The 26,718-nt window shown below is 46.0% G+C and overlaps 1 protein-coding gene and 2 long non-coding RNA genes across 7 annotated transcripts in view; 2 read left to right on the top strand and 1 right to left on the bottom strand.

Moving 5' to 3' along the window:
* lamc1 (laminin, gamma 1) overlaps positions 1-24,968 on the bottom strand; it is a 48,156-nt gene extending 23,188 nt beyond the window's left edge. Inside the window, exons 1-2 of the mRNA XM_028019680.1 lie at positions 24,340-24,968; positions 90-394 (exon numbers count right to left, since the gene is read on the bottom strand). Coding sequence (XP_027875481.1) covers positions 90-394; positions 24,340-24,715 — 681 coding nt within the window. The 5' untranslated portion in view covers positions 24,716-24,968. The remainder of the gene's footprint in view (positions 1-89; positions 395-24,339) is intronic.
* LOC114145982 (uncharacterized) lies at positions 367-4,813 on the top strand. Of its 5 annotated transcripts, XR_003595803.1 has the most exons (4): positions 367-463; positions 1,813-2,376; positions 2,593-2,648; positions 4,415-4,813. It is a non-coding gene; the product is annotated as an uncharacterized LOC114145982 (long non-coding RNA). The 5 variants fall into 5 exon arrangements; XR_003595805.1 differs by having other exon boundaries at positions 402-2,318; XR_003595804.1 differs by having other exon boundaries at positions 402-2,347.
* On the top strand, positions 16,296-18,236 carry LOC114145983 (uncharacterized). The gene is made up of 2 exons (XR_003595806.1): positions 16,296-16,385; positions 17,555-18,236. It is a non-coding gene; the product is annotated as an uncharacterized LOC114145983 (long non-coding RNA).
* Positions 24,969-26,718: the final 1,750 nt, after the last annotated feature.

Here is a 26,718-nt window from a genome sequence, read left to right as displayed (position 1 = left end):
ACCCAACATTAGCTTCATTCCACATGAATAATTCGATGTTTTCAGGCTTTCTCCTAAACTGGGACCTTCAGAGAAGAGCCGACTCTGACCTGAAGGATCGGGCTGTTGTCGAAGTTGTAGGCGCTCGGTCGGCCCTCCAGCGTGGAAAAGGCCACGTTTCCTCCGGTGAGCGGCGAGATGTCGCTGAAGTCATCGGTGCAAAGCGCCTCCTGCTCGTCGCCGCCGGTCTGGATGAAGCCGTGGCTCGGCTTCCTGTAGGTCTTCTCGCAGGAGCCGCTGTAGTACTGGTACGGCACCCAGGGGCCGCCCTCTCTGCTCCGCTTGTAGATGGCGAAGCTCTCCGGACGGCTGGTATGGAACTTCAGCCGAACGTAGGTGATGTCGAAGGCCTTACCTGCAGACAGACATGGAGGCAGAAACGTAACCCAACAGGAAGTGAACTGCAGTCTCCAATAAAATGAAGGTAAAGAGATTTTACAGACATCAGGCTGATGTTATATGACTGACTGGAAAAAACATGATTAACAAACCAAAAACTGAATAAAAACTAAAAATATGTCCTAATAATTGCTAGACGTGTTGGCTAATTTTATTAGATAATTTGTTTCAAAGTGAAAGTTTTTTCAGTGTCTAAAACAAGTTTTAGACGTTTATTAGACCTAAATGTGGATTAATTACGGCCCAAACCAGACGACTGAAACCTGAAGGTTCATAACCAAATTTACCAAAGAACAGAAAAAAGTTTTAAAAATTTATCTGTTTCCCTGGTTGATTTTTATTATTTATAAAACAGTTGAAGCTTGGTTCTTCCACTGTGATGTTCTACCTGGTCCTGTCTGGTTCTGGTTCTCTCAGAGAAAATCCTGAACATTTCGTCAGTAAAAGTTCAATATGTAAATATCTCATATTTCACTATTCATTTAGTGTGAAATGAGTTTATATCAAGTCAGTTTTTTGTTTCAGAAAATGTTTGCAGGATTCTTTTGGACCTTCCGACTTTTGCTGGTTCTGAACCGGGATGAATCTTTGACTGGACTCGCTTCACGTTCAGCTCCTGCAGTGAAATCAGGTGTTTCAGGCGTCACCAGATTTCAGTTTTAATCTGACAGAAACCCGAGACCCGGATCGCTGCAATCGGCCCGGTTCTGAGCAGGAATGCAGGGAGCCGTCGGAGCGTGACGAAGCAGCGGACTGGGTCAGGAGGGTCGGTCCCGGCGGGTCTGAGCAGGTCCAGGAGCCGCCGCCGGATCGCGGGCGATGACGGCAGGCAGTTCTGCTGTTTGCTCAGCCAAAGAATCTGTTCTGTCAACAGAGAGCTGATGGGGGGTCGGGGCCCCGGGGGCCAGGCCCCTGGGAGGCCCCTGGGAGGCTCCTGGGAGGTCAGACCCCTGGGAGGCTGGGCTCCTGGGAGGGCATGCCTGGGGCCCCCGCATCAACCGCAAATAAAGGTGAAGCAGCTGATAGGACGAACAAAGGCTGCAGTTTATGACAGGAAACCATGAAGAGCTGCAAACAGCCGGGGACCTCACCCTGAGAGTGTGCACGTGAGGGCGTGCACGTGCCAGCAGCCCTCTGGTGGGCAGATGAACTTTATGGGTCAAGGTTAACAAGAAGGATTTAACTGTAGGCTGGATCCTGATTTACTGCAAACACCAGTTATATTTTATCAGAGTGAAGAGACCAGAACCAGAACCAGAATCAGAACCGCTCTGCAGCTGGCTGCTGTTTCAGCATTAATGACTGAAACTGCAGCTTCAGCGTTCGCCACAGAACAGAGCAGAAAACCAAATTCAGACATGAAATGTTCTTCAGGTCAAGCAGAACGTTTCTCTTCCTGTTGGGATCAAACAGCAACAGGAAGCAGAACTCGGGTCGAGCAGAACCTCCAGGATAAAAACAAACCCAACAGCTGAAACGTGATCCGACTGAGAGGAAACCGGGACATGAGACACCTGAAGGCAGAAGGTCCTATTTAAAGCAAGGGAGGGAAAACCTCTCCAGCCCACAGGAAGGAGTCGTTTCCAACAAAAACAGTTTCAGTTCCTCAGACGGATCAGGAAGCCCGCTCAGTTCAGAACCAGAACCTCTGAGGAGGTCCAGAAGAAACGGCACCAGGTCTGAAACCAGGAATGAAACGGCACCAGGTCTGAAACCAGGAATGAAATGGCAGCAGGTCTGAAACCAGGCATGAAACGGCAGCAGGTCTGAAACCAGGAATGAAACGGCAGCAGGTCTGAAACCAGGAATGAAACGGCACCAGGTCTGAAACCAGGAATGAAACGGCATCAGGTCTGAAACCAGGCATGAAACGGCACCAGGTCTGAAACCAGGAATGAAACGGCATCAGGTCTGAAACCAGGAATGAAACGGCAGCAGGTCTGAAACCAGGCATGAAACGGCAGCAGGTTGAAAACTTTTGTTTTTATTATTTTAATTAAAAGTTGTGAGTTTAATACGAAACAGTTTCCCTGAATGTTATAAATGTTTGGTTGAATCTGAAACTGGAGGGAAAATATTAATATTAATTAATGTTAATAAATTATTAATATATTAACATTAATATTAACATTTTAAAAACTTTTATGATTGAAGGAGGAAACCTGACGGCCTCCAGTAATTGAAGCTCTTGGTCGTTTTTACAGAAACAGGTAAACAAAGTTTGTTCCCATCATGCATTGCGTCGGTTTCTGGCACTAACCCAGCGGTGGCTGTCGGAGGTTCGATGCCCTAAACGGTTTTAAAGTTGTCAAAAGCAGCTTGACGCATGAAGAGGCGTCTGACAGCAAGCGGCATCGCTCCGTCACCAGACGCCTCCGTGTCCTCACAGGTGGACAAAAGCTTCTGCCAGCAGGAGACAAACAGCAGCGAGGACACGGGCGGCCGATTGGACGACCAGCAGAAACAGCGAGCCTCCGGCGGCAGGAAGACACCAGGTGACCCGGCGGCTGTTCAAACATCATGTGGGTCGGGACGAGTCCAAAGAGACCTCAGGGATTCCTCCTCTTCCTCCTCTTCCTCCTCCAGAACAACCAGCATATTCACCAGAGGAAAAGTTTCACAGCTTGGAGAACAAAGAGCGTCTGTGCAGCCTCACTCAGCAGACTGGGAGGAAACGCTGACTAGTAAAGCATTGGTCCCGCCAAAATAAAAACTGAAGCAGCAACAAGAACATCATGAGAAACCACGGCCATTTTCTAAAACTCCTAAAGATCAGCAGAAAAACGAGAAGCAATGAAAAATCAGACAGTTACTGTGAGAACCTTAAAGGCCAGAGGACCTGACGGACCTGGAGGACTAGTGGACCTGGAGGACTAGCGGACCAGAGGACCTGGAGGACTAGCGGACCTGGAGGACTAGAGGACCTGGAGGACTAGCGGACCTGGAGGACTAGAGGACCAGGAGGACTAGAGGACCCGATGGACCTGGAAGACTAGAGGACCTGGAATCTTCAGTTGCAGAACTGCAGAATTTCACCAACGGATCTCTAAACGCTTCCAATGAATCTGTCTTCAGTTCTGGATCTGGAGCAGGACGGGTTCTGACCCAATCACACAGGAACGTTTTCTGATCACAGCTGGAGGTCTGAGGTTCTTCTTCCTGTTTCATCCTCAACAGGAAGTGGCTCTTTAATAAACAGGAAGTGGCTCTTTAATAAACAGGAAGTGGCTCTTTAATAAACAGGAAGTGGCTCTTTATTGGATTAAAAACAGCGAACCTTAATCCAGAGAGAAAGAGCAGCTTCTTGGTTTAACGCCGACATCGGCAATTAGCCGGTGGAGCTTTAAGCCGCGTTGACCCGCCTATTGAGGAGCGCTGACCCCTCAGGGGCCCCAGGGGGCCGGATTCCCGTCTGGACATGAAAAGAGGCCGCAGGCGTCCGCAGGAAGAAGCTTTTCTTTCTCCGCCTGAGGGAGGAAGGACAGAGTGACACGGCAGGAATGTGTCTCCATCGAACGGAAGAGGGACGGAGGACAGGAGGAGGACAGGACGGGTTCTGGTGTCTTTAGGCGCTGGCTGCTTGTCAGAAACCTTCAGACTGATGAAACCCAGAACCAGAACCACAGCAGATCAGATTCTGGTTCTGGTTCTGGTTGGACCAAGCAGAGCCGAGGGGTTACGGTCCAATTCAGTTTCCTCCCATGACCTCATCGCATTCTTCTGTGGGACGGAGAACAATGGCTGCTTTGACTTTAAACGAGTGGGCCGGACCGGACCGGGCCACAGCGGGTCTCAGCCTGCAGCAAGGAGAGCTGCAGAGTAATCTGATTACTCTGAGGTTTAACCTGCTGCAGAGTAATCTGATTACTCAGCAGCAGGTTGAGTCCTGATTACCTTTATTAGTCAGAATTCAGTTTAAAAACTGAATCTGTTTTTGTAAATGTCAGTCTGATAAAAATCTGATTTTCTGAACCAGGTCAGAACCGGATCAGAACCGGTCGGGTCAGAACCGGTTTGACATCAGGTGGTGCAGGTTGTCAGATCGGCGGAGCGTCCAGAGAGAATCTGATCGTCACACGTTAACGGGACGAGGTCCGGTCCACATGGCAACACCCAGAGAACTCGGAGCAGAACCCTGGATCATTCAGGTCAAAGGTCACATGCAATCCAGTCAGAGAGACGCCTGTCCTGCTACAAACTGTGAAAGATGAAGATGAGGATGAGGTCACCTCCAGATTCTGTTTGATAAACAGACCAGCAGGCGCTCTGATTGGACGGTGTCTGTGTGTGTCTCTGTGTGTGTGTGTCTCTCTGTGTGTGTGTGTGTCTATGTGTGTGTGTCTCTGTGTGTGTGTGTGTCTCTGTGTGTGTGTGTCTCTGTGTGTGTGTGTGTCTATGTGTGTGTGTCTCTGTGTGTGTGTGTCTCTCTGTGGGTGTGTGTGTGTGTGTCTCTGTGTGTGTGTGGGGATATGTCTCTGTGTGTGTGTGTGTGTGTGTGTGTGTGTGGTCTCCTATAGAGATAAGAGCTGCAGCCTGAAGCCTTTAATCAAACTGAGGAGCTCAAAGAAACTCGTAAATATTAAACTGTCAGAAATTATCAAGTAAAATCTGAGGTGAAGAAAATAAAAACAACAAACTGAAACGGCGCCGCCAGGAATCTTGGGCCCCATGACAAAAAATCACATTGGGCCCCCCTTCGCAGCTGCTGTTATAATTTCTTGAGTCTATCTCAGGGTGTCCAGTCCTGGAGGCCCACTGGCCTGCAACGTTTAGATGAGCCTCTGCTGCAGAACCTGAACAGAATAATTAAGGTTCTGGAGAACCGATCCACACCAGGAGGCAATGAGCCGTTTCATTCCAGGGTTTTGTACCTGTGGCTCATCTAAAAACTGCAGCACAGCGACTGGAGGCCTGGAGTTTGAGACCTGTGGTCTAACTCAACGATCAAAAGCGTCACAATTTTAAAATCTTGCAGCTGCTTTGCTTCGTTGGTCCAATACTGAAACTGGCACAACAGGAAGCAGTTCACATACTGTATGCAAATAGGCGGCTTAATTTTTTTTATTATTAGTGTTAGCTTAATGAAATGTTTCTCCCCACCAGCAACAGTGACAGGCAACTTTATCCAGACGTCTGCATAAAGCATCCAGACTTCTCAGAAAATGCTTGTAGTTGCATTTTATTGAAGGGCAGAATAAAACCTTTTCTCCATATTGGTGAAAACTGTCACCATGTTGTGACAGTTTGTCATGAACAGATAATCTGTGAACAAAATCACTGCTGTGTAAAGAAATGACCCAAAAACAACCAATCAGAACCAGGACGGTCTTTGCGCTGTCAATCATCCTCATTCACTCACTGCTACGTCCGCTAATGGAAGATTTTATCAAGATTGTTTGAATTTCTGTCAGTAATAAATAAATTGTTTTTATTGTGTAACTGTAAAATGAGTAGAGAGACAGGAAAAATCCACATAGACTCCCTGGAATGATGCTAACTAGCTTATCATTGAACACAGAGTTGCTCACCTTTTCTCTGGGACAGGGGTTAAAGGTTATGCTGGTATCGGGGTTAGAGCTGCTGCTGACCGACTCACCTGTTGTTAAGTGTGGTAAGAGGTACAGGGACAAGTTAAATATATGAATATGTTGTTAAATTCTTTCCTTCATTCATTAGATGCCAGTGAAATGGAGGCCAACAGTCTGTAGCTAAGCTAACTTTGCTAAACAGTTACTCACCTCTCTTGGAGGAAAACTGTACAAATTGATACTCTTGTCATTTTCTGTCTCTGTTTCTCTCTATATATTTTGAAAACCTACTTTATTATTTTTATTAGCACCATAGTAACCTCACCATAGTAACCTCACCATAGTAACCTGGATCTTGTTTTCTACTGACTGCTGAACAGGAACAAACCATTTCATGATCCGGGGGGTTCAGGGTAATTATGATGGTGTGGGAGGGGGAACATTTAATTTTTACTGCTAAAATAATTTCATAAACACTATATGATTCATTTTGTAATCCCCAATTTTTTAACATTTCTATAAGAAAATAACATTTTCGGGAGGAACGGTCCTAATTTCCCCCTACAGCGAATCTGAACTGAGAAAAAATGTTTGGAAAAAAATGGGAAACTTTTAATAAGTTAACCAAAGATTATAACTAATATCTGCCTAATGCATGAACAAATAGATATTTTAATGCTACAGTAAATTATAGAATCGGAATTTCTCCAAAAATTATTTTAAAAAGTAATAAATGAAAACTTAAACATTATCCAAAAGGAAAAACAAAAAAACAGGTAAATGAATTAATATATCAGGTAATAATGTAATATTTAATCTAATAAAACATTATCCACTCATCTTCAAATGTTTGCAAAACTTTCACATGAACATGAAACGTTAATATTGTGAGTTTTTCTTGGTTAATCCTTTCAATTCAGCGCAGCAGAAAGTTTAACGACGTTCATCTGTCATCATGTCTGAGCTTCAGGGAAACAGCAGCAACGGTTCAGCAGCAACGGTTCAGCAGCAACGGTTCAGCAGCAACGGTTCAGCAGCAACGGTTCAGCAGCAACGTTTCAGCAGCAACAATTCAGCAGCAACGGTTCAGCAGCAACGGTTCAGCAGCAACGGTTCAGCAGCAACGGTTCAGCAGCAACGGTTCAGCAGCAACGGTTCAGCAGCAACGTTTCAGCAGCAACAATTCAGCAGCAACGGTTCAGCAGCAACGGTTCAGCAGCAACGGTTCAGCAGCAACGATTCAGCAGCAACGGTTCAGCAGCAACGGTTCAGCAGCAACGGTTCAGCAGCAACGATTCAGCAGCAACGATTCAGCAGCAACGGTTCAGCAGCAACGGTTCAGCAGCAACGATTCAGCAGCAACGGTTCAGCAGCAACGGTTCAGCAGCAACGATTCAGCAGCAACGGTTCAGCAGCAACGATTCAGCAGCAACGGTTCAGCAGCAACGGTTCAGCAGCAACGATTCAGCAGCAACGGTTCAGCAGCAACGGTTCAGCAGCAACGGTTCAGCAGCAACGGTTCAGCAGCAACGATTCAACAGCAGCGGTTCAGCAGCAACGGTTCAGCAGCAACGGTTCAGCAGCAACGGTTCAGCAGCAACGGTTCAGCAGCAACGGTTCAGCAGCAACGGTTCAGCAGCAACGGTTCAGCAGCAACGATTCAGCAGCAACGGTTCAGCAGCAACGATTCAGCAGCAACGGTTCAGCAGCAACGGTTCAGCAGCAACGATTCAGCAGCAACGGTTCAGCAGCAACGGTTCAGCAGCAACGGTTCAGCAGCAACGGTTCAGCAGCAACGGTTCAGCAGCAACGATTCAACAGCAGCGGTTCAGCAGCAACGGTTCAGCAGCAACGATTCAGCAGCAACGGTTCAGCAGCAACGGTTCAGCAGCAACGGTTCAGCAGCAACGGTTCAGCAGCAACGGTTCAGCAGCAACGGTTCAGCAGCAACGGTTCAGCAGCAATGGACACACACACCTCCGACTCCAAACATCTCTGTGTTTGTAGTAGATTCACAGCAGACCACCAAGGAAGCCCCCCCCCCCCATCAACACCAGGACAAACGTCCCCAGCAGGAAGCAGGAAGCAGGAAGCAGGAAGCAGCAGCAGCAGGCTCCTCCCCCCATCAGTGAATCTGAGGCCAGAGACTGAAAACAGGGCCGCTCCAGCTCTGTGAGGGGCCTCAGGGCCCAAACCTGCTGCTGCCCCCTGCAGGAGGAATCCAAACTTTTCAACTACAGCTGGGCCACAAAATTCATTAATTAAAAATGCAAAAAATAAATCTATGGAGTCTTTATTATTATATTTTAAGTCACATCTGCTCAATTCAATAATAAATACATTTTAAAATAAAAATCATTATCCTCCAGATGGGGCTAATATTAGCAGCGTATTGCTAACAATAAGGTTAGCGTGCCTATTGCAGGAATTGTTAATCTGATCCTGAATTTAATCCGAGGGATTTAAACCACAGAAACCTGATCAGGTTTAAATCAGAAGAAATGACCCAAATGTTGAAATTCAGTATTTCTGTTATTAGCAGCCATGATATCTAAAAACCGCTGTAGGAGTGAAATGTTGGGTTTCTTCTTTCAGGTGTAATAATATCCATAAACTGAAGGCTGCTATAGATTTATGTTTGGTGCTTTATGAGATGAGCAGTTGGTTCCTAAATGATGGTTTTCTTTCCTCCAGCAGGTTTATGGGTTTCTGCTCTGTGGACCTTTGAGTTGTAGAGATAATAAATGTTAAGCAGCAGCTGCTTCTGCTGACGTCCAGAGGAACCTGGTGACCTCGAGACGTCGCCTGATTCTGAAGAACCGGGTTCTGTTAACAGAACCAGAACCAGGTTCTGTTACAGAACCAGGTTCATCAGAACCGTTTTAGCTTCTCTGCAAAAAGAAACAAATCAGACTCATCTGAGCATTAAATCAGACAAACTAACAAAGCAAGAAACTAATTTATAACTAAATCTTCATGTCTGTATGAGAATCTGAAGGATCAACAATGTCTTCCTGATTATGATCAATAAATCAAAGCTCTGACTGGAGGATCAAGCAGCAGCAGCAGTCTGTCAGTCTGTCTGTCTGTCCTCCAGGTGAAATGCAAGCAGAGCAAAGGGAGGAAAAAGATAAATACGAGCCCACATCAGTCGGGCGTCTCTCTCAGATCTGCGAGACGTAAACAAGGCGAGCGCTGAAGGAACCTCTTCAGATACAATCTGTTCATCCGATTATTAAAAAGCTCAGATCCTGCTGACTGATCCGAGTCTGCTCAGAGGATCTCTTCCTCTGTTTCACAAATAAACACTAATCTGCCTCAGTTTGTTTCTCTGAGCTGCTGCTGGACGGTTTGAGCTCCGACTTTAATTTAAACCCTGAACGTCTGAGCCGAAGAGCCCAGAGATCTCTGCAGACAAACAGGCAGAAAGTCTTCAGACGGCCGAGTTTTGGTGAAACTATGAAAGCCGAGGAAGTTAAATGACTTTATTCTTTATGCCAACTTTAACACAAGAATACTAAAGAGTTAGCATAATTATGCTAACGGTGATCAGATGCCTTAGCAACGCAGCATGCTAACGGTAAAATGTGTTTAGCAATCAGAGAGGAAATAAATCAGCAGAACGGTAATCTGTTACTGGATTTATTCCAGCTCTGGTAGCGAAACGTTTCTTTACTGGGAAGATTTGGGGAAACAGCTTTGAACACGTCGATGTATGTTAGCGTTTGTTAGCGTGCTAATAGCATGAAAAGATACCAAAGACGACCCAGTTAGCATGCTAACACCAGTGCTCACAGCTAATTTTACTTCCAAGCTCTTTCCAAACATGGAGCAACTTTATGAATATTTTAATTTTGATGTTGATAAGAAGGAGAATCAGCCGACGCTGCGTTTAAACGCATGAACAGTTTTCAGGCAGCAGCTCTTCGCCCAGTAGCTCCAGTTTAACCAGCTCAGCTTCAGATGAATGGAGGTTAGAAGTAAAACTGCAAACTGTTGAAGGTTGACCTTTGACCTACAGAGCCTCAGAAGGCGGCGGTGGCGGCGGCCCGGTTTGCAGCCGAAGCCTCGGTGCCGCTCATTAATCCGTCCACACGTCATGTGTTTACCCCCCCGTCAGCACAGCTAAAATTACCCTGCATGCATCTGCTTGTTCCTGTAAAGCCCCTCGGCGCTCAGACTCCTCGCCGTCGGTAACGACCCCGCCCCCCCGGGGCCCCGGCGTCACTTCCTGCCTACATCACAGAGCGGAGCGGCGGCTCCCGGCCTCCACACGCCGCTCCGCTCTCGGGTCAAAGCTGCTGCTTTTTCCGTCCCGCCGTTCCCACCGTGACGCCGGCTCCCACCAGGGAGCTAACGGTGGGGTCAGAGGTCAACGCTGGGAGGGAGATGGTTCCCAGCTGAAGCAGAAAAACAGCAGCTGGAGTTTTTCCAACAGGAAACCAGCAATTAACTGGTTGAGCAACAAATGATGGGATCATTCAGAGGAAATCACTGGGAGAGTTTACTGGGGTTTACTGGAGTTTACTGGGGTTTACTGGAGTTTACTGGGGTTTACTGGAGTTTACTGGGGTTTACTGGAGTTTACTGGAGTTTACTGGGGTTTACTGGAGTTTACTGGGGTTTACTGGAGTTTACTGGAGTTTACTGGAATTTACTGGAATTTACTGGGGTTTACTGGGGTTTACTGGAGTTTACTGGAGTTTACTGGGGTTTACTGGAGTTTACTGGAGTTTACTGGGGTTTACTGGGGTTTACTGGAGTTTACTGGGGTTTACTGGAGTTTACTGGTGTTTACTGGAGTTTACTGGAGTTTACTGGAGTTTACTGGGGTTTACTGGAGTTTACTGGGGTTTACTGGAGTTTACTGGGGTTTACTGGAGTTTACTGGAGTTTACTGGGGTTTACTGGAGTTTACTGGGGTTTACTGGGGTTTACTGGGGTTTACTGGAGTTTACTGGGGTTTACTGGAGTTTACTGGGGTTTACTGGAGTTTACTGGGGTTTACTGGGGTTTACTGGAGTTTACTGGAGTTTACTGGGGTTTACTGGACTTTACTGGGGTTTACTGGGGTTTACCGGACTTTACTGGGGTTTACTGGAGTTTACCGGACTTTACTGGGGTTTACTGGAGTTTACCGGACTTTACTGGGGTTTACTGGGGTTTACTGGACTTTACTGGACTTTACTGGGGTTTACTGGAGTTTACTGGACTTTACTGGGGTTTACTGGACTTTACTGGGGTTTACCGGACTTTACTGGGGTTTACTGGAGTTTACCGGACTTTACTGGAGTTTACTGGACTTTACTGGGGTTTACTGGAGTTTACTAGAGTTTACTAGAGTTTACTGGGGTTTACTGGACTTTACTGGGGTTTACTGGACTTTACTGGAGTTTACTGGGGTTTACTGGAGTTTACCGGACTTTACTGGGGTTTACTGGAGTTTACTGGGGTTTACTGGGGTTTACTGGAGTTTACTGGACTTTACTGGGGTTTACTGGAGTTTACTAGAGTTTACTAGAGTTTACTGGGGTTTACTGGACTTTACTGGGGTTTACTGGACTTTACTGGAGTTTACTGGGGTTTACCGGACTTTACTGGGGTTTACTGGACTTTACCGGACTTTACTGGGGTTTACCGGAGTTTACTGGAGTTTACTGGGGTTTACTGGAGTTTACTGGACTTTACTGGGGTTTACTGGAGTTTACCGGACTTTACTGGGGTTTACTGGACTTTACTGGGGTTTACTGGACTTTACTGGACTTTACTGGGGTTTACTGGAGTTAACTGGGGTTTACTGGAGTTTACCGGACTTTACTGGACTTTACTGGAGTTAACTGGGGTTTACTGGAGTTTACTGGGGTTTACTGGAGTTAACTGGGGTTTACTGGAGTTTACTGGGGTTTACTGGAGTTTACTGGGGTTTACTGGAGTTTACTGGAGTTAACTGGGGTTTACTGGAGTTTACCGGACTTTACTGGACTTTACTGGAGTTAACTGGGGTTTACTGGAGTTTACTGGGGTTTACTGGAGTTAACTGGGGTTTACTGGAGTTTACTGGAGTTTACTGGGGTTTACTGGAGTTAACTGGGGTTTACTGGAGTTTACTGGGGTTTACTGGAGTTTACTGGGGTTTACTGGAGTTTACCGGACTTTACTGGGGTTTACTGGAGTTTACCGGACTTTACTGGGGTTTACTGGAGTTAACTGGGGTTTACTGGAGTTTACTGGGGTTTACTGGACTTTACTGGGGTTTACTGGGGTTTACTGGAGTTTACTGGACTTTACTGGGGTTTACCGGACTTTACTGGGGTTTACTGGACTTTACTGGGGTTTACTGGGGTTTACTGGAGTTTACTGGGGTTTACTGGAGTTTACTGGGGTTTACTGGAGTTTACTGGACTTTACTGGGGTTTACTGGAGTTAACTGGGGTTTACTGGAGTTTACTGGGGTTTACTGGAGTTTACTGGGGTTTACTAGAGTTTACTGGGGTTTACTGGGGTTTACTGGAGTTAACTGGGGTTTACTGGAGTTTACTGGGGTTTACTGGAGTTTACTGGACTTTACTGGGGTTTACTGGAGTTAACTGGGGTTTACTGGAGTTTACTGGACTTTACTGGGGTTTACCGGACTTTACTGGGGTTTACCGGACTTTACTGGGGTTTACTGGGGTTTACTGGAGTTTACCGGACTTTACTGGGGTTTACTGGACTTTACTGGGGTTTACTGGAGTTTACTGGGGTTTACTGGAGTTTACTGGACTTTACTGGGGTTTACTGGAGTTAACTGGGGTTTACTGGAGTTTACTGGAGTTTACTGGAGTTTACTGGGGTTTACTGGACTTTACTGGGGTTTACTGGAGTTTACTGGGGTTTACTGGAGTTTACTGGACTTTACTGGGGTTTACTGGAGTTAACTGGGGTTTACTGGAGTTTACTGGAGTTTACTGGAGTTTACTGGGGTTTACTGGAGTTTACTGGACTTTACTGGGGTTTACTGGAGTTAACTGGGGTTTACTGGAGTTTACTGGGGTTTACTGGAGTTTACTGGGGTTTACTAGAGTTTACTGGGGTTTACTGGGGTTTACTGGAGTTAACTGGGGTTTACTGGAGTTTACTGGGGTTTACTGGAGTTCACTGGACTTTACTGGGGTTTACTGGAGTTAACTGGGGTTTACTGGAGTTTACTGGACTTTACTGGGGTTTACCGGACTTTACTGGGGTTTACTGGCCTTTACTGGGGTTTACTGGGGTTTACCGGACTTTACTGGGGTTTACTGGACTTTACTGGGGTTTACTGGGGTTTACTGGAGTTAACTGGGGTTTACTGGAGTTTACTGGAGTTTCCTGGAGTTTACTGGGGTTTACTGGAGTTTACTGGACTTTACTGGGGTTTACTGGAGTTAACTGGGGTTTACTGGGGTTTACTGGAGTTTACTGGGGTTTACTGGGGTTTACTGGAGTTTACTGGGGTTTACTAGAGTTTACTGGGGTTTACTGGGGTTTACTGGAGTTTACTGGGGTTTACTGGGGTTTACTGGAGTTTACTGGGGTTTACTGGAGTTTACTGGAGTTTACTGGGGTTTACTGGAGTTTACTGGGGTTTACTGGAGTTTTCTGGGGTTTACTGGAGTTTACTGGGGTTTACTAGAGTTTACTGGGGTTTACTGGAGTTTACTGGACTTTACTGGAGTTAACTGGGGTTTACCGGAGTTTACCGGAGTTTACTGGACTTTACTGGGGTTTACCGGAGTTAACCGGGGTTTACTGGAGTTTACTGGGGTTTACTGGAATTTACTGGGGTTTACTGGAGTTTACTGGGGTTTACTGGGGTTTACTGGAGTTTACTGGGGTTTACTGGGGTTTACTGGAGTTTACTGGGGTTTACTGGGGTTTACTGGAGTTTACTGGAGTTTACTGGGGTTTACTGGAGTTTACTGGGGTTTTCTGGGGTTTACTGGAGTTTACTGGGGTTTACTGGGGTTTACTGGAGTTTTCTGGGGTTTACTGGAGTTTACTGGGGTTTACTGGAGTTTACTGGGGTTTACTGGAGTTTACTGGGGTTTACTGGGGTCTACTGGGGTTTACTGGAGTTTACTGGGGTTTACTGGGGTCTACTGGGGTTTACTGGAGCTGAATCAGAGGATGGAGATCGTCTCCTGATCAGAGGAACCAAATGAAGGATGAGAAAATCTGTGAATCAAATCTGACAACCAATCAGATGTGTCTCTATTTCTGGTTCTTGCTGCCATGTTTTCCCAGCATTCTGAGCTGCAGCAAACCGTCTGCTGATGGTTCAAATGTTGACCCGAGTCTGACCCGGATCAGTAACTTCCTGTTTCTCCGCTTCCTGCGGCGGCCCGATCCTCCACAGAAAGCGGCGCTGATAAGATGCCTGACCCGCCGCGGCGTCAACAGATGGTATCTGAGCTCTGGGTGTTTAGTCTGAGCCGACACGGTTCTGTTCATTCACATGTCTGATCCCACAGCCGGCGGGAGGAGGAGGCGTCATGCTGTGGGCCTCGTCAGACATCCAGATCAGAGCAACACTCAATAAAACCATTTAGAGATTTATAAACTAATCCAGGATTCAGAACCTTTTCAGTTTTTTCATGGATTAATTCCAATAAATTTACAATAAATATATGAGGAATATTTATCATTAGATTAGAAACCAAGTGCTTAACTTTCATCAGTTTCCATATATGAACATTTATTTGAAGAACATTTATCTGCGCAATAAATAAAAAAATCTAAAGCAAATTCAAAGCAATAATTAATCATATAATAATGAACCAGGCATGAAAACAAAATCAATAAATTCTCCAGTTTGGTGTTTTGGTCTCAACTAAACATTATTTTGAAGAATAATTTGTTTACAGAAACTCATAATTCATTTTATTTATTGTTTCTGTTGTTTGTTTAAAATGTTTTCCAGTTTCAATGTTAAAAGTTTATTAGAATGTAAAGTTTATGGATCGTTCAGAATGAGATGGAGTTTGTTTACGTTGGTCTCTAAGCAACAATATTCACATTTTACTATAATAACGCGATTAATGTTATTAATCTGATGGTAAAATGGATCTGGAAAAAACAGATTTCTGGTTGGAGCTTCATCTTCTCTTTGGCTGAGGAAGAGGAGGGTCGGGCCCGAGGACCCGATCAGAACCGATCAGAACCGTGAAGGTTCTGGTTTGATGGATCTGGCCCAGAGGTTCAGCTGATAAAAAGCAGCTGCAGCAGGAAACCTCCATGATGAAGAAGATGATGATGAAGATGATGATGCCTTCCTCTGAGGAAGCGTGGAAAGTGTCGGCGCTGTAATTACCACTTCCTGCGTGTTTATGGCCTCATGATGGCGTTTTGATCCAGATGCTTAATCACAGCCTGGAGAGGAAGACGAGCTGCGACACGCCGAAGATCCCTGGGATCATCTTCATCCTTTCTCCTGGCTTCATCATCATCACTCACTTTTAAACATTTTAGTTTTGAGTTTAGTTTAAATTCAGAGTTTTAAAGAAAAAGTTCAACCAAAGTTCAGAGAAAAACCTTGAGGAGGTTGAAGAAGTGCTGAGAGGAACGACACTGCTCAGGGTCCCTGAACGCACCGCCGGCCTTTTAATTAACACGGCAACAAGAATGCAGCGTCTGAGCTTCAAAGCAACGAGAGCAAACAGAGCGGCAACTTCAACACGACCTGCAGGAGGAGGAGAAAGGAGCGGCTGTTTGCTGAGCGGAGAGCAAACAGAGACGCAGCTACTTCCTGTTTCAACTCCCACCTGAGACAAATCCCATCATGCACTGCGTCGGCTCCTGGCTGATAAACCGTTTCCTCCACCGTAAGAAAGTTTCAACAGCTGAAACCAACCAGAGTTCAACCGAACCCAGGAGGACCAAAGGTCAGAGGTCGATGAGCGATCACACCTCACCAACCGGACCGGACTTTCTGGACGGACGGACGGACGGACGGCTGCCCTCCAGCTGATCTGAGGTCAGACGACCTCCGTCAGGTTTTTTATATCTGAACCTAGAGGCAGGCGGACATGTTGGTTCTGATCTGGACCCATCTGGTACCGACCAGCAGGTTCTGACCACTGAAACCCAAACCGAGCTCAGGGATGAACCTGGAGGCTTTCTGTGGCAGAAACAAGAGTTTGTGTTTCTGTTTGGTTCCTCAGGAAGTCGGTGAAAAGTCAAGGAGGGATGAAGATGAATCCTCCTCTTCCTCACTTCACTCCAGTCAGGAGGACTGAGAGCCTGCAGGCCTCTGATCCACAGGCCCGTCCAGAGTGTGTGTGTGTGTGTGTGGGGGGGGGGGGGGGGGGGGGGGGGGGGGGTTCCTCCAGGTCCGAGCAAAAGGCTGAATTCCTGAAATGACTCGAACCGAAGACGAGGAGGAGGAAGAGGAGGAGGATGAAGGTGAGTCAGAGCTTCGTTTTCAGACAGAGTGAGAGGTCGCCTCAGGCTGCCTCATTAACCGTCTCTGCCGTCGTCCCATCAGCTGATTTATTCAGCTGGAAGCAACAAAACCTGATGATGGCGAACAGAGTCGGATCCGCTTCCCGGGAGAATCAGAACCAATCAGAGAGGCTCAGCCTGTCGCAGCTGTAATGAATAATGAACAGAGTGATGCATCTCGTTCAGAGATCCTCAGTTATCAGCAAAACCTTCCCAGCTGCAGAAAGGTCCAAACAAAATGACAGCGACCCGAACAGAACCCAGACTGAACCGGAAACCCGGAACCACTGGATAAAGATCAGAGTGAGACCTCTCTGTCTTTAATCTCCTCTCTGCAGGAAGGAGTCACTTTGACCTCCAGCTGGAGACGCCAAGGTCACCGAGATAAACCGGGTTTCTGGGTCAGAGTTCTGTTTCTAACGGCAACAGAACCTGATCTACTGCTGGAGTTCTGGTCTGAACCCTGGGACCGACTCAGGACCAGAACCAGGACCAATCAGAACCAGAACCAGGACCAATCAGAACCAGAACCAGGACCAGGACCAGAACCGACTCAGAACCAGAACCAGGACCAATCAGAACCAGGACCAGAACCGACTCAGAACCAGAACTGTAGTAGACGTTACTGCGATAAACAGTAATGTTGTTTTTCCCAGAAATATAATGTTAATAATAATAATAATAATAATAACAATAATAACAATAATGCAGAAAGTCTTTGTCAAAAATCCATTTAAACTCTACAGAACCTTTGGACCCGGAAGACATTTTGAATATCCAAAATAAAACAACAAACTGATGAATTATAAATTCTTTGTAAACAAAAGTTTGTTTTGTTTTTCCTCCAGTTTTTAGTAGAAACATAAAAACTCGTCCACATGGAAACGATTGAGTTTGTTTGGATCCATCTTGTTTTTAACTGATTTATTGCCACAAACCTGATAAGAAAAATAAACTATAATTATTGTTTTGGTTCCTGAAGGATTCAGGAGTTTATTGGAAGATTTCTGTCTGATTTAGATGAAAGTCTTTATTCTTCAAAACATGTTTATTGTTTTCATTTTTGACGATTTTGTAAATAATTACAAACCCAAATAAAGTCATGTTTAGGATGATTTTTTGTGCCGCAGCGTCATGTGGAGATTCCAGATCATCTGAGCTGGAAGTTTATTCGCTGCTTTGAAGTCTGAACTCCTGGCAGATGAACAGAACCTCCTCAGACGGGTCGGAACCACAACACCGGGCCTCGTCTCTAAAACCTCGGCTCATCCCGGATTCCTGAATCCTGAGCGTCGGGAAGCTTCAGGCTGGAGAAACGTTGGTCTCCTCAGCTGAGCGGCTCCAGCTGTGCCGGCCCAGTAATCTCCACACTTCCCAGTTTCCCACGCTGAGCTCATTCCAGAGCCGCTAAACAATGCCGAGTCCGGAGCAGATGACTCCCGGCCGCCCCCTCCCCCGCCGCCCTGGGTTCGCGCTCAGATTGGTGTAATTTACAGCAGCTGGCAGGAAAACAGGACTGGTTGGGAAACACGCTTTTCCCACACAGATCCAGGGCTCCTGAAGGGGTCATAGATTCAGAACCACTGGATGAGTTCTGCTCCATTTGATGGAGAATCTTCAGATGTGAGACTTTATTCACTGAAACATGTTTATTATTTTCTTTTTTGACCTTTTTGCAAAGTTAAAACACAAAGCCGAGTTCTCCTACACATGATGCAGACCATAAACGCCTCATTCGTTATCCAGACTGTCCTGAAGCCGATGACATCACTGAAACATGTCTGAATAAAAACCTGCTTTTGTTCCCTTTAATCCTGGTTTCACCGTTAATAACTTTATTCACCATCTGCTGCTCCAGGTACAAACATCAGATTATTCTGTTTCTGATTCTGATCAAATATCTGCTGCATTCGCTTGTTTTGGGATTTCATCGCCGCCTCCTCTCTGCTGATCAGCTCTGCTCCACTGGACCCGTACAGGAAGTAAAGAAAATCTAATCTAGATGCTTCCTGTAAACGTCTCCAGGTTTTAATAACTGTTAAAGTATAAAGTCTGGTCCCGACATAAAGACTTAAAATAAATGCTTCAATCTGATCTGTTATAATCAGGAAGTTATTTTTGTGCACAAGCAAAACAAGAAGATCATGACCGACTTCTTCAAGTGTCACAGTTGCTAAGCAGATTTTACAGCCTGGTTTCTAATCCTCCACACCGACGACAAAATGTTAATCAGAGAATAATCTGATCCAACACCACAAACTGAACATCAAACCAGAGTAAAGTTTGATTCAGATCATTTAGTTCCCAGGATTCAATGACTAAAGTTTTCTCTTATAGCCTGTAGCCCTGAGTTAAGAATGAAACATTCGACAAAAAGCCAACTGAGCTGAAACTGTGAAGTTAGTTCTGTGACCTGCACTGAAAACGCCTCTGTTGGTTTTACTGGCGCTTCTCTACGCCAAATAAACTCATTAAAATGTATATTCAGACCCTGAACTCTTCAGGCTTTATGACTCTGATCTTTAGTTTTAGAAAACAGAAACATTTAACAGTGTGACATAAAAATCCAAATTATGTAGAGAGACTTTAACGTCCTCTAAGTTCCTCATTTCTGCTGCTTCAGCGTCGTTTTCTCTGTGGAAACATTTGGCCACATTTTATCTGGCATTTCTCTACGACACATTTCTATTCCACTATAATCAAATAAAGTGTCTAGTCAAAGAAAACAGCATTAAACTAAGTTAGGATTCAGACCAGGAACGACTGAAGGGCCTCAATGTCTGGAAACGTTTCAACGTTTTGATGAAAAATAATAAGAAGAAAAACATCCAGAAAAGATGAACCATGACGTCTTCTGGGTTTTTCTGCTGTGCAGGAAGCAACTTGATCAACATGAGCAACTTGTTTAATGTAAACTATGACTGTTGACTCGTTATCTGTAGACTAACTGAGTTTCTAAACCGGGTCTGTCTGTTGAATAGTCTAGTTGGGTCTGTCGGCCGTCAGAGGTCCAGTTCAGAGGACGGCTGTTCTGATCCGCTCTCAGGACACTTCAGCGCTTTTCCTCAGGGAGGAATCTGGAGAGTTTGGCCCTCAGTTTGTGTCTCCAGAGCGGCTCGGTCCGATCCGATCCGATGTTACTGCTACAGGATTTCATCTGCTGTGAGACCAAGCAGTCGTCTGAACGTCTGAGTTTAGGTTTTTAGACCGGTTCTGATCCAGCCTTTGATCCAGTTCCTGCTCCTGTCAGGAGTTTCTTTTAGACTTTGGTTGCTGTTCACACAGTTTAAATCCAGATCTGGTGTCTGAGGATGTTTTTGATGCAGACTGTCTCATGTCAGATCTCAGTCCTGGTTCAAACTAACTGCAGGTTTTCAGCTGCAGAGCGCCAGGCCTCCATTCCTCCTCCTCCTGCAGGTTTTCTTCTTTGTGGCGCTTTCATGTGGCCCCGGGGCCCGTCTCTGCACGGTCGAGTCAGAACACGTCGCCTTCCTGCCGCACTTCAAAGAGTCCAAACACACCAAGTTACAGGGAGCCCTGAGCTCACGGCGGGTTTCCTGAGATTACAGACGAAGCTTTGTCCTCCTCAGAGGACAGGTGTCCAACGTCAGGACCCGACCCGACCCGATCGGGTCGGTCTCGACCAGAAGGACCAACAAACGTCAGATTTTGGTTCATGGCGTTAGGCTGGATCCTCCTGGTTCTGGTCGGTGACAGCTGGAGGTTCTGAGAATAAACAGATTCAGGAAGAAAAGCCTCCTTCCACGACCGAATCAATAAATCTGATTCAGAGTCACGACTGAGAAACAAGGTCAGGAGGTCAGAAGGTCAGAAGGTCAAGATCCACAGAAGAAACAAAGTAGAGAAAAATTTTCTTGGTTTCAGACATTAAACAGATTCAGGTACAAAACATCCAACAGAGACGAGACAACGATGAAGACAACGATGAAGACAACGAGGAAGACAACGATGAAGACAACGATGAAGACAACGATGAAGACAACGAGGAAGACAACGATGAAGACAACGATGAAGACAACGAGGAAGACAACGAGGAAGACAACGATGAAGACAACGAGGAAGACAACGATAAAGACAACGATGAAGACAACGAGGAAGACAACGATGAAGACAACGATGAAGACAACGAGGAAGACAACGATGAAGACAACGATGAAGACAACGAGGAAGACAACGATGAAGACAACGATGAAGACAACGAGGAAGACAACGATGAAGACAACGAGGAAGACAACGATGAAGACAACGATGAAGACAACGAGGAAGACAACGAGGAAGACAACGATGAAGACAACGATGAAGACAACGATGAAGACAGCGATGAAGACAGCGATGAAGACAACGATGAAGACAACGATGAAGACAGCGATGAAGACAGCGAGGAAGACAACGAGGAAGACAACGATGAAGACAACGATGAAGACAGCGAGGAAGACAACGAGGAAGACAACGATGAAGACAACGAGGAAGACAACGAGGAAGACAACGAGGAAGACAAGGACGAAGACAACGACGAAGACAGCGAGGAAGACAACGAGGAAGACAACGAGGAAGACAACGAGGAAGACAACGATGAAGACAACGATGAAGACAACGAGGAAGACAACGATGAAGACAACGAGGAAGACAACGAGGAAGACAACGATGAAGACAACGATGAAGACAACGAGGAAGACAGCGAGGAAGACAACGAGGAAGACAACGATGAAGACAACGAGGAAGACAACGATGAAGACAACGATGAAGACAACGATGAAGACAACGAGGAAGACAGCGACGAAGACAACGATGAAGGCAACGATGAAGACAACGATGAAGACAACGAGGAAGACAACGATGAAGACAACGATGAAGACAACGATGAAGACAACGATGAAGACAACGAGGAAGACAGCGACGAAGACAGCGATGAAGGCAACGATGAAGACAACGATGAAGACAACGAGGAAGACAGCGATGAAGGCAACGATGAAGACAACGATGAAGACAACGATGAAGACAACGATGAAGACAACGACGAAGACAGCGATGAAGACAACGATGAAGACAACGATGAAGACAACGAGGAAGACAGCGATGAAGGCAACGATGAAGACAACGATGAAGACAACGATGAAGACAACGATGAAGACAACGACGAAGACAGCGATGAAGACAACGATGAAGACAACGATGAAGACAGCAATGAAGACAGCGATGAAGGCAACGATGAAGACAACGATGAAGACAACGATGAAGACAGCGACGAAGACAGCGACGAAGACAGCGATGAAGACAACGATGAAGACAGCCACCAGTGTCCATGTCCATCTGACCCGTTAGTGGACAGAACCTCCTGCTCTGGATTCTAGTTACAGTTTCTGGTTCAATTAAAATTTTCTCTGTGTGAAAAGAACCAGAACCACCAGATAAGGTTACTCATCAACTGATTTGGACCAAAGGAACCGACCATAACCGACCAGAACCGACCAGAACCGACCAGCTGATGATCAAACACTCAGGAATCTCATTCCTGAACATCGACTCTGGAATCAGTGAAGGGAAACATCTGGACCCGACTGCTGTTAAAGGTCCAGTTAGTTCAGTTAGTCATCAACAAACAGCTGGAGCATTAATAACCAGATTAAACATTAATAACCAGATTAAACATTAATAACCAGAAAAATGAAAAAAAACATCCAAAACATGCAGGAATAATTTCAGAACTCTTTAAATCATCTGGAGATAAAAACCATCCAGTTTCCACCAACGACCCAAAAAACTCCAGTCACCGTCAACAGATCACCGTTAACAGATCACTGTCAACAGATCACCGTTAATAGATCACTGTTAATAGATCACCGTTAATAGATCACGTCAACAGATCACCGTTAACAGATCACGTCAACAGATCACCGTCAACAGATCACCATTAATAGATCACCGTTAACAGATCACCGTTAATAGATCACCGTCAACAGATCACGTTAACAGATCACGTCAACAGATCACCGTTAATAGATCACCGTTAACAGATCACCGTTAACAGATCACTGTTAATAGATCACCGTTAATAGATCACCGTTAATAGATCACCGTTAATAGATCACCGTTAACAGATCACGTCAACAGATCACCGTTAACAGATCACCGTTAACAGATCACCGTCAACAGATCACTGCTAATAGATCACCGTTAATAGATCACCGTTAACAGATCACCGTTAACAGATCACCGTTAATAGATCACGTCAACAGATCGCCATTAATAGATCACCGTTAACAGATCACTGTTAATAGATCACGTCAACAGATCACTGTTAATAGATCACCGTTAACAGATCACCGTTAATAGATCACGTCAACAGATCACCGTTAATAGATCACCGTTAATAGATCACCGTCAACAGATCACCGTTAACAGATCACGTCAACAGATCACCGTCAACAGATCACCGTCAACAGATCACCGTTAATAGATCACCGTTAACAGATCACCGTTAATAGATCACCATTAACAGATAACCGTTAACAGATCACCATTAACAGATCACCGTTAATAGATCACGTCAACAGATCACCGTTAATAGATCACGTCAACAGATCGCGTCAACAGATCGCCATTAATAGATCACCATCAACAGATCACCGTTAACAGATCACCGCTAACAGATCACCGCTAACAGATCACCGTTAACAGATCACGTCAACAGATCGCCGTTAATAGATCACCGTTAATAGATCACCGTTAACAGATCACCGTTAACAGAGACCAGGAAGTGCAGACATCTATGTTTATGGACTCTGACATTTTCATCATATTTTGTCATTTTCTTTTTCTTATTTCATTTATTTCATTCAGGCTCTTCAGCAGAAACATCTGCAGCCTCAGAACCCGACATTTACACCCAAAGATCTCCCAGATAACCTGAATCTAACACCAGATGATGCGTTCAAAGGTGGTTGGTACATCAGAACTCTGCAGGTCTAGCTGAGCAGCAACTGGTCTGAGCCGAGCCCCGGATCAGAACCATCCAGAACCCCAATGACAAAACTCCTGAACACAAAGGCCCAGAGATCCATCACAGCCTGCAGATTTAAATGATCTGAGGTCAGAATGATCTGCAGTAAAGTTCCTGACAGTCACCCAGAAGTCCCTAATCTGCCCCCAAAGTCCCTAATCTGCCCCAAAAGTCCCTGATCTGCCCCAAAAGTCCCTGATCTGCCCCAAAAGTCCCTAATCTGTCCCAGAAGTCTCTAATCTGTCCCAGAAGTCTCTAATCTGCCCCAAAAGTCCCTAATTTGCCCCAAAAGTCCCCGATCTGCCCCAGAAGTCCCTGATCTGCCCCAAAAGTCCCTAATCTGCCCCCGAAGTCCCTAATCTGTCCCAAAAGTCCCTAAACTGCCCCCAAAGTCTCTAATCTGTCCCAGAAGTCTCTAATCTGCCCCAAAAGTCCCTAATTTGCCCCCAAAGTCCCTAATCTACCCCAAAAGTCCCTGATCTGTCCCAAAGGTCCCTAAGCTGCCCCCAAAGTCTCTAATCTGTCCCAGAAGTCTCTAATCTGCCCCAAAAGTCCCTGATCTGTCCCAAAGGTCCCTAAGCTGCCCCCAAAGTCTCCAATCTGCCCCAAAAGTCCCAGATCTGCCCCAGAAGTCCCTGATCTGTCCCAGAAGTCCCTAAATTGCCCCCAAAGTCCCTAATCTGTCCCAGAAGTCTCTAATCTGCCCCCAAGTCAATAATCTGCCCCAAAAGTCCGTAATTTGCCCCAAAAGTCCCTAAATCCTTCCAGACAGCAGCTGCACCTCAGTGAAAACCAATTTTCAGATTTTTTGTGACCAAGGTCTCCAAACGGCGCAGTGTGTGGTTTGCAGTGTGTGTTGGCGCAGTGTGTGTTTTGCAGTGTGTGTGCTCTTACCGAGGTGTAGGGTGAGGTTGATGGAGTTGGGGTACTGGATCCCCGCCAGCATGGTCTGGCTCTGCCACCAGGTGGCGTCCTGCTGGTTGTTGTAGTCGGTCAGGTACGCGGCGTTGTGGTGGTTCCGGGGGTCCCGCGCGTCGCAGATGTGGCAGGACTTGGTGACCCCGGTGGCGCCGGTCTGGACGCAGTACTCCTCCGGCGGGGAGCCGCAGGTGTTGGTGGCCTCCACCGTCACGTTGAAGGCCGCGTTCACGAACTCCGGCATGCAGCGCTGCTGTCGGCCCTGCTCGTCCGCGCATTCATCCATGGCGCCGCGGACGCACACCGCGGCCAGCCAGCTGCACGCCACCAGAGCCCGGATCAGGTTCTGCATCCTGCCCACCCGCTCCGTCCTCCCGATCGGCCGCAAAACTCCCGTCGGAGCTCTCCCGAAACTTTCCCAAAGTTTTCCCCGACAGTTTCCCGCAGGAACGATCCCGGACTGGAGAACCTGGAAAACGAGGAGCGTCTGGTGGCTCCGGCTTCCCGGCGTTCTGCTGCTGCTCTCTGGCTGTCCGAGGTCGCTCTCAGCTCTTTGTGTCCGCCGCCATGCACCCACAACTCCAGCAGGAAAAGACGGGAGTCCAGACTACACCCAGTCCGCTACTGCGCAGCTCCGAGGCGCACAGGCTGCGGAGAAGAGTCCGCCTCTTCCTCCGGAGTCACCAAATCACCGCAGAGCCGCTGCGCACCCGCAATCACTGCGCAAACTTAAACATTCGGCACACTTTTCAAAGTCCGGTCTGCGCCGAATCACGTGTTTAATATTTCGATCAGAGTTGAAGTTGCTGCTGCTTGGAAAAACTCCCAGATTTAGGAAAACTGGAGGAGGAATTCCCGGAGATAAACTTGTGTTTGATAAACATAAAACTGATCCTGGAGCAGATTTAGATCCTGCTGGGATTAACTTCCCTCACTGGAGGAGCAGCGGGCTGAAGAGCTGGAGGACAGAGACCCCTAGCGGACAAATGAAGCACTGCACAGGATTTATGTTATTCCACAATTGTCGTGGCCATTTATGTAAAGGTTTTGTAGTTTATAATTTCTACCAATTTTGTTTTGTTCTTTGTGTAGTGGAAATATATTTAAGTTAATTTAGATTCAAAATTTGTAATTCATTTTCATATTTGGAATTATTTAGATTACATTGTTAATTGTTAGACCCGCCCACCAATTTGAGCGATTAAGAACACACCGGGTGCTGGGTGGATTGTTTGCTGGATTGTTTGGTGGATTGTTTGGTAAATGTCTGGGGTGGACGGGAGGTTGTGGTAGAATGATTTTTTGACCACTTGAACATTTGAGCACTTGGACATTAAATGGAAAGTATTTTTTTTATTTCAACTAAGTTACAAGACTTTTTTATTTCAACTTTAACAATAAATGAATCGGCAAAGTGCGTACAAATCCCAAAACACCCGTTACCACCCACAGCCTTTATTGGAGTTTATTTTTGCTTTTTTTGGAACGAAAGGCTGCGACATTTAAGTCAAAAAATCATTATATTTTTATTTTTCTTGGACTGGCTTGGAACGTTTGGATGATCGAACTTGGAGGACTGAAACTTCACGTAATGGACTTGGAGAGGACGCAAAGTTCGTGAGTAAATGCGGTGCTTTGTTGGAAAGAGCAGAGACTGAACTGCAAAGTGAAAAGTTTGTTTTGGACAATTTTCTTTTGGATTTGGAGAAACGAAATTTGTGTTGAAAATGGATGAACAAGATGAAGAATTTCAAAAAGAAAAAGAACTCTTTAATTTAATTAAAAGGCGCAGAGCTAAACTCGGCGTGCTGACAAGAAAAAGAAATGACATTCATGCTTTAATTGATGCTGGAGAATCAAAATCCTCCATTGAGGAGCATATGAAAACTTTTAATAATTATTTAGGGGAGTTTATGGACTTGCAATCTTCAGTTCAAAGACTGCTTAGCGATGAAGAAAAAGAAACTGATCACGGCGATTGGTACGAACCAAAGCTGATCAGTTTTAAAGAGTTCTTGGATGACATCGAAAATTGGATGGATGGCGATCGAGATGCACAGAAGAGCGAAGCATGTTCAGCATTGAACGTTGAATCAAAGGCGGCATCTCATGACCGTAACGTTGAGCCGGATGACAGCGTCTCACAGACTGCGCAACAAACGATCGGCAAAGACTCTGAAAGGTTATCTGGGTCCGCAGCTAAACCAGTCAGCACAGCGCCCAGTATAGTGAGTAAAGCTTCTAGTTCGCGGAGTAAAAGTTCCCGTGCGGCTTCAATGGCGCTGATGGAAGCCGAGGTGGAAAGAGCCGCTCTGAAAGCGGAGGTGGATGCGCTGCAAGAAAAACATGCGCTTG

Source organism: Xiphophorus couchianus, chromosome 6 (genome assembly GCF_001444195.1).
Source record: "Xiphophorus couchianus chromosome 6, X_couchianus-1.0, whole genome shotgun sequence".
Taxonomy (NCBI): Eukaryota; Metazoa; Chordata; class Actinopteri; order Cyprinodontiformes; family Poeciliidae; genus Xiphophorus; species Xiphophorus couchianus.
Note: the sequence above shows the minus strand (reverse complement) of the source record. Positions and strands in the feature narration are given on the sequence as shown.